Source organism: Rhinoraja longicauda, chromosome 5 (genome assembly GCF_053455715.1).
Source record: "Rhinoraja longicauda isolate Sanriku21f chromosome 5, sRhiLon1.1, whole genome shotgun sequence".
Lineage (NCBI taxonomy): Eukaryota > Metazoa > Chordata > Chondrichthyes > Rajiformes > Arhynchobatidae > Rhinoraja > Rhinoraja longicauda.
In genome coordinates this window covers 12,472,754-12,486,677 of record NC_135957.1, presented here as the reverse complement: position 1 = coordinate 12,486,677, position 13,924 = coordinate 12,472,754, and the positions used below count along the sequence as shown (strand labels likewise).

The 13,924-nt window shown below is 44.4% G+C and overlaps 1 protein-coding gene across 1 annotated transcript in view; it reads right to left on the bottom strand.

Annotated features, from left to right (window-relative positions):
• Window positions 1–13,924, bottom strand: part of LOC144593406 (CUB and sushi domain-containing protein 1-like) — a 1,892,487-nt gene that overhangs the window by 239,090 nt on the left and 1,639,473 nt on the right. Inside the window, exons 41-42 of the mRNA XM_078398909.1 lie at window positions 8,977–9,186; window positions 527–715 (exon numbers count right to left, since the gene is read on the bottom strand). Coding sequence (XP_078255035.1) covers window positions 527–715; window positions 8,977–9,186 — 399 coding nt within the window. The remainder of the gene's footprint in view (window positions 1–526; window positions 716–8,976; window positions 9,187–13,924) is intronic.

The following is a 13,924-nucleotide window of genomic DNA, read 5'->3' as shown; positions in this document are numbered from 1 at the left end:
CGGTAGAGAACCTGTATTGGGTCTTACAGAAGGGCAGTGAGTGTTTGAGGAGTAGGTTGGGCAGGTGTACTGTGTACCTGTTTTCATAGCCAGCTTCTCTGCACTGTTGTTGGCAGTGACGGACGACTGCTGCTAAATGCTACACTAAGGACAGTCTCATGAAAATCATGATTCCTCAATGGAGTCCGAGAAACTTCAAAGATAGACACAAAACGCTGGAGTAACTCAGCAGGTCAGGAAACATCTCTGGAGAAAAAGAGTAAGGGTCGGGATCCTTATCCAGAGAACCATCAAGGTGGACAACACGAGCTTATTCTGAGGGAGAAGATTTGAAAGGCAAATCAAACTGTACCACAATATTAAACATTAACACGCAAGGACCGAAAAGCTCAAGCACCCTTGAAACATGTTAGCACTGCCTTCTTTTCTTGGAGTAGTTCCCATGGGGAGAGAGAGTATGGGTCGAAGAACAACAAAGAAAATAGTGCATGGAATGCAAAAAGAAAAGAACAAATCAAGGAAGTACCTTCACATCTTGGGAACGGATGGTTCCAGTTCCTATTGACTCCGTGATGGCATGTAAGAACACGTTGCCCGATCAGCAGATACCCAGCGTAGCATTCAAATGATATCGATTGTCCAACACTATAACCAGAATTGATGATGAAGCCATTTTGAAAAGGAGTAGGGTCAGGACAGCTTTGAAGTTTGTAAGCTACAAGAAAGCGTAATCACGTAATTAATATTGCATGCCAAGGAGATAATTTGTCATAGTCATTGGTTTATTGTCATGTGTACCGAGGCACAGTGAAAAGCTTTTGTTGCGTGTGATCCAGACTACACATGATTACAATCGTGCCGTCCACAGTGTACAGATACAGGATTAAGGGAATACCGTGAATAATATTTAATGCAAGGTAAAGCCAGTAAAGTCCGATCAAAGATAGTCCGAGGGTCTCCAATGAGGTAGTTAGTAGCTCAGGACCGTTCTCTAATTGTTGGTAGGATGGTTCAGTTGCCCGATAACAGCTGGGCAGAAACTGTCCCTAAATCTGGAGGTGTGCGTTTTCACACCCATACCTTTTGCCTGATAGGATAGGGGAGAAGAGGGAGTGACCGGGGTGAGATTTGTCCTTGGTTATGCTGGTGGCCTTGCCAAGGCAGCGTGAGGTGTAGACGAGATCAATGGGAGGGAGGTTGGTTTGTGTAATGGTTGTGCGATTACCCTGTAGGGAGATAGACAGCCATTGGGTTCATGCCTGGGAGCTCGCTCAGAAGGCCCGGTTTGCCCGCCCATTGTGGAAGGTGTCAGACGGATGGCTGGTCAGCAGACCGGAGGGAGTGTATGTCCTCGATGGTGGAGCGGGCTACTGCAGCAGCCTGGGGCTCGGCTGGACTGGCGTTGCTCCAAGAGACCGAGCGTGTGGACCAGATGTGGCCGGCTCCTGGCCAGGCCAACCTTGCAACACCACCAGGACAATGGGACTTCAGGGTCAGGTCAAGAACCCTCCACCAACAACAACTAAGACTGAAAATGGCACCAAACTGGCGATTCTGTACATTGTCTCAGTGTACTACTGCTATACACTTGCACTGTATCTGAGATGCTTATCTAACATGTATCTAAGTGCTTATGTATAGCGATACTTGTATTGAACAGAATTTCACTGTACCTCTGTGTATGTGACAAATAAAGCACCATGGATTATTACTATTAGGATTACAATATTGTACAATTACAAGGCTTAAAAGGCATCCACAAGTACATGAATAGGAAAGATTGGGGAGATGTGTGCCAAATGAAGGCAAATGCAACTAGCTTAAGGAGGCACCTCAGTCAGCATGGACAGGCTGGGCCGAAGGGACTGCTTCTGTACTGTATAACCCCATGACTCTCATGGCAGTCCTCTTACCAATGAGACCATGTGGTGACCAGTTGACATTTTCGCTGGCGAAGGCAAATTGTTTTGATGATGAAAGATTGTCCAGCCAGCACCTCACTGGTTTTCTTCTGATTGTTATTTGTATTTGCCAACTCATTCGTGGGAGCTGCTTGATCTTATTTGGTGGACAGAGCTGAGAATCTTCAACGGGATCACTTTCTGTAGTCTTGCTGCTATTAAGGTTCATGTGCACCCCTTCCAATCTCACTACTCCATTGAATGTTCCTGACGTGGACTCTATTTCATCGATGAGACCAAGCTTTTAGTTTTAGTTTAGTTTAGAAATAGATTAAATCAAAAGTGTTTTATTGTCATATGACCCAAACTGAACAATGACCATTCTTACTTGCAGCAGCAAAACAGAATATGTAAACATGGTACGCTATAAACAATATCATAAATTTAAAAAAGTTCAATATATAAAAACATATACATGTACACACACACACACACACACACACATATATCCTCTATATATATGTGTAGGTGATGGTTTAAATCGAAGGTAGACACAAAATGCTGGAGTAACTCAGTGGGACAGGCAACATCTCTGGAGAGAAGAAATGGGTGACGTTTTGGGTTAAGACCCTTCTTCAGACTGATCACAGGGGAGTGGGCGGGACAGAGATAGAATGCAGTCAGAGACAGTAAGACTGGTGGGAGAACTGGGAAGGGGGAATGGATGGAGAGAGAGGAAAAGCAAGGGTTATTTGAAGTTAGAGAATTCAATGTTCATACCGCTGGGGTGTAAACTGCCCAAGCGAAATATGAGGTTCTGCTCCTCCAATTTGCGCTGGGCCTCACTCTGACAATGGAGGAGGCCCAGGACAGAAAGGTCAGTTAGGGAATGGGAGGGGGAGTTAAACTGCTGAGCAACTGGGAGACCAGGTAGGTTAAGGCGGACTGAGCGGAAGTGTTCAGCGAAACGATTGCCGAGCCTGCGTTTGGTCTCGCTGATGTTCACAAGTTGACACCTGGAACAGCGGATACAGTAAATGAGGTTGGAGGAGGTGCAAGTGAACCTCTGCCTCACCTCAAAAGACTGTCGGGGTCCTTGGATAGAGTCGAGGGGGGAGGTAAAGGGACAGGTGTTGCATCTCCTGCGGTTGCAGGGGAAAGTACCTGCGGAGGGGGTGGTTTGGGCGGGAAGGGACAAGTGGACCAGGGAGTTGCGGAGGGAACGACCTCCGCGAAAAGCAGAAAGGAGATGGGAAGATGTAGCCAGTAGTGGGATCCCGTTGGAGGTGGCAAAAATGTTGGAGTTTGTACGTTCTCCCTGTGAGCACATGGATTTTCTCCGGGTGCTCCGGTTTCCTCCCACACTCCAAAGACATACAGGTTTGTAGGTTAATTGGTTTCTGAAATTTCAGGTGTAGAAGTGTATATGTGTAGGATAGTGCTAGTGCACGGGGATCGCTGGTCGGTGGAGTCTTGGTGGGCATGTTTCCGTGCTGTATCTCTAAACTAAACTAAAAATCTACTCTATCAGGGCCTTTCACTATTCGGGGTCCCCAGCCCCTCATCCTTCTAAAACTCTGTCCAATTGATGGGGGTGCGAAGAAAACTAGAGAGAAAGGAACCTTAAAACAAGATGTGTATGCTGACATTGTTTCACCAACAAAACAATGTGCAGTTACAGGACATCCAATACTTCCTTTGATTACTTGCGCCTAACAGAACCCTTGCTCTTTCCCCAACCCGACTTTCACTTCCCAAATCTCTGACATGAATCTGATGAACCGTGAAATCGTTAATATTTGAAAATAAAATCAGAAGATTATGGCAAAACTCATCCCTGAAAGAGATCAGCCTCAACACGAGAAAAGGGAGAGAAAATATAAAAAGATAGCGTGTTACATTTCCTTCAGCACAAACCATCCAGCGAGTGGGTGTAATTGATTTTAACATAGAAACATAGACATAGAAACACAGAAAATAGGTGCAGGAGGAGGCCATTCGGCCCTTTGAGCCAGCACCGCCATTCATTGTGATCATGGCTGATCGTCCACAATCAATAACCCGTGCCTGCCTTCTCCCCATATCCCTTGATTCCACTAGCCCCTAGAGCTTTATCTAACTCTCTCTTAAATCCATCCAGTGAATAGGCCTCCACTGCCCTCTGTGGCAGAGAATTCCACAAATTCACAACTCTCTGGGTGAAAAAATTTCTTCTCACCTCAGTTTTAAATGGTCTCCCCTTTATTCTTAGACTGTGTCTCCTGGTTCTGGACTCCCCCAACATTGGGAACATTTTTCCTGCATCTAGCTTGTCCAGTCCTTTTATAATTTTATATGTCTCTATAAGATCCCCTCTCATTCTTCTAAACTCCAGTGAATACAAGCCTAGTCTTTTCAATCTTTCCTCATATGACAGTCCCGCCATCCCAGGGATCAATCTCTTGAACCTACGCTGCACTGCCTCAATTACAAGGGTGTCCGAACGTGGGTGCACTGACCAGCACCTTCCGCGATGTATTCATCTCCCGCATATAAATCAAAACTTCGGGAAGCTGAAATATATTTTCTGGAAATATTTGTTCCAGAAAGCTTTCCTTCTCAATAATTCACTGCTGTGGAGATATTGAAGGCTGGGTACCGTGGCATTTTATGAAGATGTTTCGCTCTGGAAGTATTCAATACTCAAAAGAATATTAAACATACATATTACTGCCTGCAGCTGCCACACTTGGAGTCACAGGGTCATAGAGTGATACAGTGTGGAAACAAGCCCTTTGGCCCAACTTGCCCACATCAGCCAACATGTCCCAGCTACACTAGTCCCACCTGCCCGATTTTGGTCCATATCCCTCCCAACTTGTCCTATCCATGTACCTGTCTAACTGCTTCTTAAATGTTGGGATAGCCCCAGCCTCAACTACCTCCTCTGGCAGCTTGTTCCATACACCCACCACCCTTTGTGTGATAAAGTTACCCCTCAGATTCCTATTAAATCTTTTCCCCTTCACCTTAAACCTATGTCCACTGGTCCTCGATTGACCTACTCTGGGCAAGAGACCTTGTGCATCTATTCCTCTCATGAGCATCAGACTCAGAGCTACTTAAGCTCAGACACAATAAAGTCTCGCCGTGTGACAGCATAGAACCACAGATATTCATAGTGCTCGACTTCACTCAAGTGACATGCTTGTAAATGCCAGTTAGTTACATTGAGACTTTTCATTTCCATTTCCAAATGACAAGTAATTCTAACCTGTGAGAAAAGCACTCAAGGCGATACTGTAGCTGCATTAAATTAAAATATATTCATGTCTGAGGACAGCTTGCAAGGTATTCTCTCTGGAAAATGTACTAATGTTATTTTATGTTTAGTACTTTGATTTTCAAGGACTGTTTGAGGTGGAAAGTCTGAATTAAGGTGTATGGTATTAATGCTAGGAAACAAGTAGAATTAGGCCATTCAGCCCATTAAGACTATTTAGCCATTCAATCATGGTTGTTCCCCTCTCAACCCCATTTTCCTGCCTTCTCCCCATAACCCCTGACACCCGTGCTAATCAAGAATCTGCCAATCTCTGCCTTAAGAATATCCATTGATGACCTCCACAGCCCTCTGTGGCAATGGATTCCATAGGCAATGTTTCGGGTCGAGACCCTTCTTCAGACATTGCAATAGGGTCAAGAGATAGTTGGACGAGAAGTGGAGGTGGGACAAAGTCTGGCAAGTGATAGGTGGATACAGGTGAGGGGGGAGAGCAGGTAGGACGTTGGTAATAATTAGTAATGTGGGCCAAGGAAAACAGAGGAAGAAAGTCACACAATTATCAAGCATGGAAAAAGGCCCTTCGGCCCAACTTTCCCAAGCATATCAAGATACATCATCTACAAGAGTTCCACCTAACTGCATATAGCTCATATCCCTCTCAACCTGTCCTAACAGTTGTTTGTTATACTGAAAGGATGAAATAAGACCACTGTTCTTATTATTATCTTGTATCTACCTTCACTTATGAACTGGAGCAAATATAACATACTTTTTGGATGATACAGAATGGTTAACTGAAATTTTGGGCCCCATATCTGAGGAAGGATGTGCTGGCTCTGGAGAGGGTCCAAAGGAGATTTATGAGAATGATCCTTGGAATGAGTGGGTTAACATATGATGAGCATTTGACGGCACTGGGCCTGTACTCACTGGAGTTTAGAAGGATGAGGGAGGACCTCATAGAAACTTACCGAATAGTGAAAGGCCTGGATAGAGTGGATGTGGAGAGGATGTTTCCGTTAGTGGGAGAGTGTAGGACCAGAGGGCACAGCCTAAGAGTTAAAGGACGTTCCTTTAGGCAGGAGAGGAAGATTAATTTATTTCGTCAGAGGGTGGTGAATCTGTGGAATTCATTGCCACAAAAGGCTATGGACGCCGTCAATGGATGTTTTTAAGGCAAAGATACATAGATTCTTGATGAGTAAGGGTATCAGAGGTTATGGGGAGAAGGCAGGAGAATGGGGTTAGGAGGGAGAGATAGATCAGCCATGATTAAATGGTGGAGTAGACTTGATGGGCTGAACGGCCTAATTCTGCTCCTATCACTAATGAACATGAATTATTGGCTGCATCTTGAGAGTGCAAACGAGTACATAAATGGTGAGGTCAAATGCAATGAAATAAATGTTTGAGGAAGAAAACAATTGCAGTAATAAAAAGAAAGGGAACGGTCATGTCTTACTCTATTATTCTTTAAAAGAGCTACACTGACCCAAAGGGATGAATGGCCTCTTTCCGGATTGTTCTGTACACCGGAGAAGAAGAGCGATGTTACAAATGTTATAATGTCATGATATATATCTATATATATATATGGGTAAGAACTGCAGATGTTGGTTTACATCAAAGGTAGACACAAAATGCTGGAGTAACTTTTGCTCCAGAAATGCTGCCTGACCCGCTGAGTTACTCCAGCATTTTGTGTCTAATATCATGATATAATTGAACGACAGGGCAGGTTTGAGGGCTAAATGGCTTGCACCTATTTTGACATTCATGGATAATTCCTGTTGGTGCAAGATTTTGGCATCACCTACTCCATTCCTCTGATTGATGAGTTTGGTCACACCTCTATCTACTAGATTTAGTGGGACAATTCAAAATGTAATTGTCTGCCTTTACTATCTATTCTCGTTCCCTGCTTTCATTCCAATGGCTTCCTGGCGGCATAAATCATCAACATCACTACCATTCTGTTACAGATAGTCTAAATTATCCGAAGTCTTTCAAGGTAGAAAGACCAATATCGTTTTGTAAGCTGTGTAGTGTACGAGACAAGATTAATGCCGTTAAAGTGTCAGCTACTCTTGCTTTAATAACATATACTTGCAAATCATTCTTGATTGTTAAAATCGTATTCCTTCGCAAATCAAATTATTCATAAGTTCATAAGTGATAGGAGAAGAATTAGGCCATTCATCCCATCAAGTCTACTCCACCATTCAATCATGACTGATCTATCTTTTAACCCCATTCTCCTGCCTTCTCCCCATAACCTCTGACCCTTACTAATCAAGAATCTATCTATAGCTGCCTCAAAAATACCCATTGACGGCCTGCACAGCCGTCTGTGGCAATGAATTTCACAGATTCACCACCCTCTGGCTAAAGAAATTCCTCCTAATCTCCTTCCTAAAGGAATGTCCTTTAATTCTAAGGCTATGACCTCGTGTCCGAGACTCTTCCACTAGTGGAAACATCCTCTCCACATCCACTCTATCCAAGCCTTTCACTCTCATCCTTCTAAACTCCAGTGAGTGCAGGCCCAGTGCCATCAAACGCTCATTATATGTTAACCCACTTATTCCTCGGATTATTCTCGTAAATCTCCTCTGGACCCTCTCCAGCGCAAGCACATCCTTCCTCACATATGAGACCCAAAATTGCTCACAATACTCCAAATGCAGTCTGACCAGCGACTTATAAAGCCTCAGCATTACATCACCTGTTTGTGTGTTCTCATCCTCTTGAAATAAATGCTTGCATTGCATTTGCCTTCCTTACTGCCAATTCAACTTGCAGATTAACTTTTTGGTAATCCAGCATCAGCACTCCCAAATCCCTTTCCTCCTCCGATTTCTGGAATCTCTATTTAGAAAATAGTTTACGCCTTTATTCCTACCACCAAATTGCATGGCTCCACACTTTGCTACGCTGTATACCATCTGCCACTTCTCTGCCCACTCTCCCAACCTGTCCAAGTCCTTCTGCAGGAACCTTGCTTTCTCTACACGACCTGCCCTTCCAGCTATCTTCGTATCATCTGCAAAATATTTCCAAATAAATCTCCTGCAGGAAAACAAATACTGAACATACTGTTTCTCTACCTACATACTCCTCCCCTCACACAACCCCAATGGAAAGATCGTGCAGCAATTAACAGGTTGATTAATAGTGTGTTGGTGCACAAAGACTCCAGCGGGTAATTGACAGTGTGTTAGTGCACAAAGACTCCAACGGGTAATTGTATTGCCTTTACTGACTCTAAAGGCTGATTTGATGAAGGTGAATCTCTCAAAGACTCTATGTGTGTCTACGTGTGTGTGTGTGTATATACACACACGTGTGTGTATACACAAACATATTTTATATATATATATATATATATATATATATACACACACACATACTCACACACATATATACACACGCATATATATATATACACTGATTTTTTTTTAGTATTCACAAAGACGTATGTGCAGGCTGGAATAACTCAGTGGGGCAGGCAGCATCTCTGGAGAGAAGGAATGGGTGAGGTTTCGGGTCCAGACTGAAGAAGGGTCTCGACACAAAACGTCCCCCATCCCTTCTCTCCAGAGATGCTGCCTGCCCCGTTGTTTTGTTGTTGTTATTTATTACAGCGTACGTTTATCTGCTGCGTTGCTGCATGTAAGAATGTCCTTGTTCATGTTTTGGGACATATGACAATAAAACACACTGGACTCTTGAAATACATTTTGAAAAAATAATACTCCCCAGCCCTGGTCATTGTTTTCTGAACAAGATGTGGACGGTTGTGGATCGTACCTTGGTAGACAAGCTTGAAGCCTTGTTTGTTCTCTGAATGGTCACTGTAGAAGTGGATGATGGTGTCGTGAGTGGTGCTGAGCAGGGCTGGAGGGAGGTCTGCTCCACTGAACTGCCCGATCAGGGAGCTGGTGTAACCCGGTCCGTTCCGAATCTCCACAAAGTCATGGTTGGCTTCGGTTGAAAAATTCAGAAACTGAATCGCTGCACCTGTGTTGATGGAAACGGCTCTTTTAGTGCAACATCGGGCCAGAATTCAAGGAGAAAGGAATCAAACAATGATCAGTATTACAAGGCCACTTAGCCATCAGTTCATGCTGTGGACTGTTGAGAGTTATCAGCACCCTAGGGTATTGTCAGTCAACCATCAGCACCCTATGGGTGGTGTAGGTCACCCATCAGCACCCTGGCGTGATGTCCAGCCACATCATCAGCACCCTGGGGTGGGTCCAGTCACCCATCAGCACCCTGGCGTGGTGTCCAGTCACCCATCAGCACCCTGGCGTGATGTCCAGCCACATCATCAGCACCCTGGGGTGGGTCCAGTCACCCATCAGCACCCTGGCATGATGTCCAGCCACATCATCAGCACCCTGGGTGGGTCCAGGCACCCATCAGCACCCTGGGGTGGTATCAACCACCTATCAGCACCCTGGGGTGGTGTAGGTCACCCATCAGCACCCTGGCGTGATGTCCAGCCACATCATCAGCACCCTGCTGTGGGTCCAGTCAACTCACCTGCACCCTGGGGTGGTTATGATCACAGTACCAGCACCCTAAGGGAGTTGGAGTCATCCCAATCAGATTCACAGGGGATGTCCAACATCATTACACTAAGTGACCACAGTCTGTTCGAATTGGCAGCAACACTTCTTCCTCAATAACAATCAGTACGGGAGCACCTCAAGGCTGTGTGATCAGCCGCCTGCTCTACCCATTCTATACTCACGACTGTATAGCCGGACACAGTACAAACTCCATCTTCAAGTTCGCCGACGACACCACTGTTGTTGGATGATGAGTCAGAGTACAGAAGTGAGATCGATTGACTGACCAAATGGTGCCAGCACAACAACCTGGCTCTCAATGTCAGTAAGACCAGAGAACTGATTGTGAACAATGGAGGAGGAAGAATGAGGACCCACAAACCCATATTTATAGACAGGTCGACGGTGGAGAGAGGCAAAAGCTTCAAATTCTAGGGTGTGCATATATCTGAAGATCGTTCTTGGACCCAGCACACAGATGCACTTATAAAGAAAGCCCATCTATGCCTCTGTACTCCACAACTTGAGATTTGTAATAGAAAAAAATCACATGTGGTTAAAGTGCACATTGTCAGATTTTATTAAAGGGTATTTTTATACATTTTGGTTTCACCATGTAGAAATTACAGCTGTGTTTATACATTGTCCCCGCATTTCAGGGCACCATAATGTTTGGGGCACATGGCTTCACAGGTGTTTGTAATTGCACAGGTGTGTTTAATTGCCTCCTTAATGCGGGTATAAGAGAGCTCTTAGCACCTAGTCTTTCCTCCAGTCTTTCCATCACCTTTGGAAACTTTTATTGCTGTTTATCAACATGAGGACCAAAGTTGTGCCAATGAAAGTCAAAGAAGCCATTATGAGACTGACAAACAAGAATAAAACTGTTAGAGACATCAGCCAAACCTTAGGCTGACCAAAATCAACTGATTGGGACATCATTAAGAAGAAAGAGAGCACTGGTGAGCTTACTAATTGCAAAGGGACTGGCAGGCCAAGGAAGACCTCCACAGCTGATGACAGAAGAATTCTCTCAATAAAAAGAAAAATCCCCAAACACCTGTCACAGGAAGAACATGTACAAATTCCGTATAGACAGCACCCATAGTCAGGATCGATCCCGGGTCTCTGGCGCTGTAAGGCTAACCGCTGCACCACTGTGACACCCTAACATCTACTATCACTTGTGTTTACAATGTGTGGAATAATGTTGTGATATTGCAGGGACTACTTTGTTGTATCACAAGGACTACTTTGTTTGCCTGTGTAGTAATGTGTATATAAGAGAATGAGGTGATTAGGTGGTCACTCTGGTTCCAGGTGGCCATGGAATAAACAGCCTGGATTTAAGCTCCAGCATTATAACCTTTTAAACACGTGTACTTGTGGTCCTTCCAGAGTCATAACAAAGGTATAACAGATACCGGACCACGAAGTACAACAGAATAGCTTTGCGATTCTTGGCATTTTATCCCTTTGCATGACCCTTTAAGCAGGGTGAAACTCAGAGCCCTTAATCATTCCATGTGATTAACTACCGCTTGCATCAAGTTCAGCAGGAAAAGACTGCTGCTTTCTGAACTGAGCTTCGTGGTATTCAGCATAAAAGAGAGGGAAACTTGCCTCATCAATATTTGACTTTAGGCTTTAATGTGCAAACACCCGCTTGCTGAGATAAATGACCCATGTTCTGGCGCTGCGCACTTTCCCCTCAGCGGGCAGGGTATCGTTTCTCCATGGGAGACGCAGAATTTGAAAATCAATTGAAATCAGTTTGAGTTTCAACAGACAGTGATGGTAATCGTCAGAGCAGAGAACAAACCACATTTTACCTCCCTGGCACACCAGCGATGAATGAATAATGCTCAGAGGTAATTGCGAACAGATTGAGTGGGGTAACCAAGATATTTTTATTTCAGATGTGCTGCGTTTTAATGTTACATTAAACTAGACGTTAAGCTTTCCAATTCCAGATGTGGCAGTGTGTTCCGATCACGGTTTACAGTCGTGCGCTAAAACCAAACCAGAGAAAGGTCACCGAACCGAATTTGACGCCAAGGATCAGAGAGGTATTTTGGTTTTTGAGCAAGTTAGTGCAGCAGTTCACACTGGAGAAATGGAGAGATTAAGGGTAGGAATTCCAGAGCTCTGGCTTGAGGTAGCTGCAGGTACAACAGTGGAACGATTAAAATCAAGACTGCTCCAAGGTCGTGTGGTTGAAATGATGTTGTGGCTGCATAGCAAAGTGGCGTCACCCACAGAAGAGTGGGCGGCACAGTGGCGCAGCGGTAGAGTCGCTGCCTTACAGCGCCAGAGACCCAAGTTCGATCCTGACTATGGGTGCTGTCTGTACGGAGTTTGTACGTTCTCCCTGTCGCCCCGTGGGTTTTCTCCAGGTGCTCCGGTTTCCTCTCACACTCCAAAGACGTGCAGGTCTGTAGGTTAATTGGCTTCTATAAATTAACACCCGTGTCAATTTAGGATGTGAAACTGGGATAACATAGAACTAGAAGATAGACACAAAAAGCAGGAGTAACTCAGCGGGACAGGCAGCACCCCTGGAGAGAAGGAATGGGTGATGTTTCGGATTGAGACCCTTCTTCAGACTGGTCAGGGATAAGGGAAACGAGAGATATAGATGACGATGTGGAGAAATAAAGAACAATGAATGAAAGATATGCAAAAAAGTGACGATGATAAAGGAAATAGGCCATTGTTAGCTGTTTGTAGGGTGAAAATGAGAAGCTAGTGTGACTTGGGTGAGGGAGGGATAGAGAGAGAGGGAATGCCGGGGCTACCTGAAGTGAGAGAAATCAATATTCATACCACTGGGCTGTGAGCTGCCCAGGCGAAATATGAGATGCTGTTCCTCCAATTTGCGTTTAGCCTCACTCTGACAATGGAGGAGACCTAGGACATAGAACTAGTGTGAATGCGTGATCCTTGGTCGACCCGGACTCGATGGGCCGAAGGGCCTGTTTCCACGCTGTATCTCCATACATTCTTTTCAGTCCTACATGATACGTACTTCACTAGAATTTGTACTTCAACGCGCTCACAAAGGGACCAAGTTTCATTTAAATTACAACCGAACAGAGGATACATCCTGCCTGCATTTATTCAGCAGAACTTTTCGCTGAAGTGCATATTCCTCATCAGGGATTAAGTATCCACCATGGTGCTTTCACTTAATCAACTATCTTGTGTTGTGAAGTCATGCTTGTGATTGCAGAGATTGTTGAATCAAATCCCTCATATATACATCGTCATTTGCCACTGACCCACCAACATTGAGGGCATGTAATGTATTTTTATCATTCAAGTGGAAAGGATATTGTAAAGGAACTTACCTTAAAAGCCCACTTTCATTTCTCCACTGAAATTATTAAACAAAACCATTCTGCACGACAACATGCTGTTTTGGGATTATGCGCAAGATATTTGGCAGGTATCCTGCTATTTCTTCCTTTTCTCAATATCAAGAAAGGTGATTTTGCCCCTTGGGGGTTAATAAATATTGTGCCTGGAAGGGCCTGTTTCCACACAGTATTTCCACCTTACACTAAATATCAACCCCACCTCACAACTATACAATCACTCGTCACCTTCCTTCATTAAAGTACTCCAGTCACTAATGCAAGAAAATAACTGCAGATGCTGGTACAAATCGAAGGTATTTATTTCACAAAATGCTGGAGTAACTCAGCAGGTCAGGCAGCATCTCAGGAGAGAAGGAATGGGTGACGTTTCGGGTCGAGAACCCCACTCACTAATGCGATGATGGACAAATTAACACACATTTTGATAGCTAATAATAATGCCACCGGCAAAAAAATATATATTGGTATTGGTGTTGGTTTATTTTTGTCACGTGTTCCGAGATACAATGAAAAACGTTGGCACACTAGGCAGGCAAGTCATAGAGTCATTTCGGGTGTAAACAGGGCCTTCGTCCCAACTTACCCACACCAACCAACCTACACTAGCCCCACCTGTCTTCATTTGGCCCATTTTCCTCTAAACCTATCCTATCCATGTACTTGTCCAAATGTTTCTAAACGTTGCGATAGTACCTGACTCAACTGCCTCCTCTGACAGCTCATTCCATATACCCACCACCCTTTGTGTAGAAAGGTTACCCCTTGTGTTTCAATTAAATCTTATCCCCCTCACCTAAACCT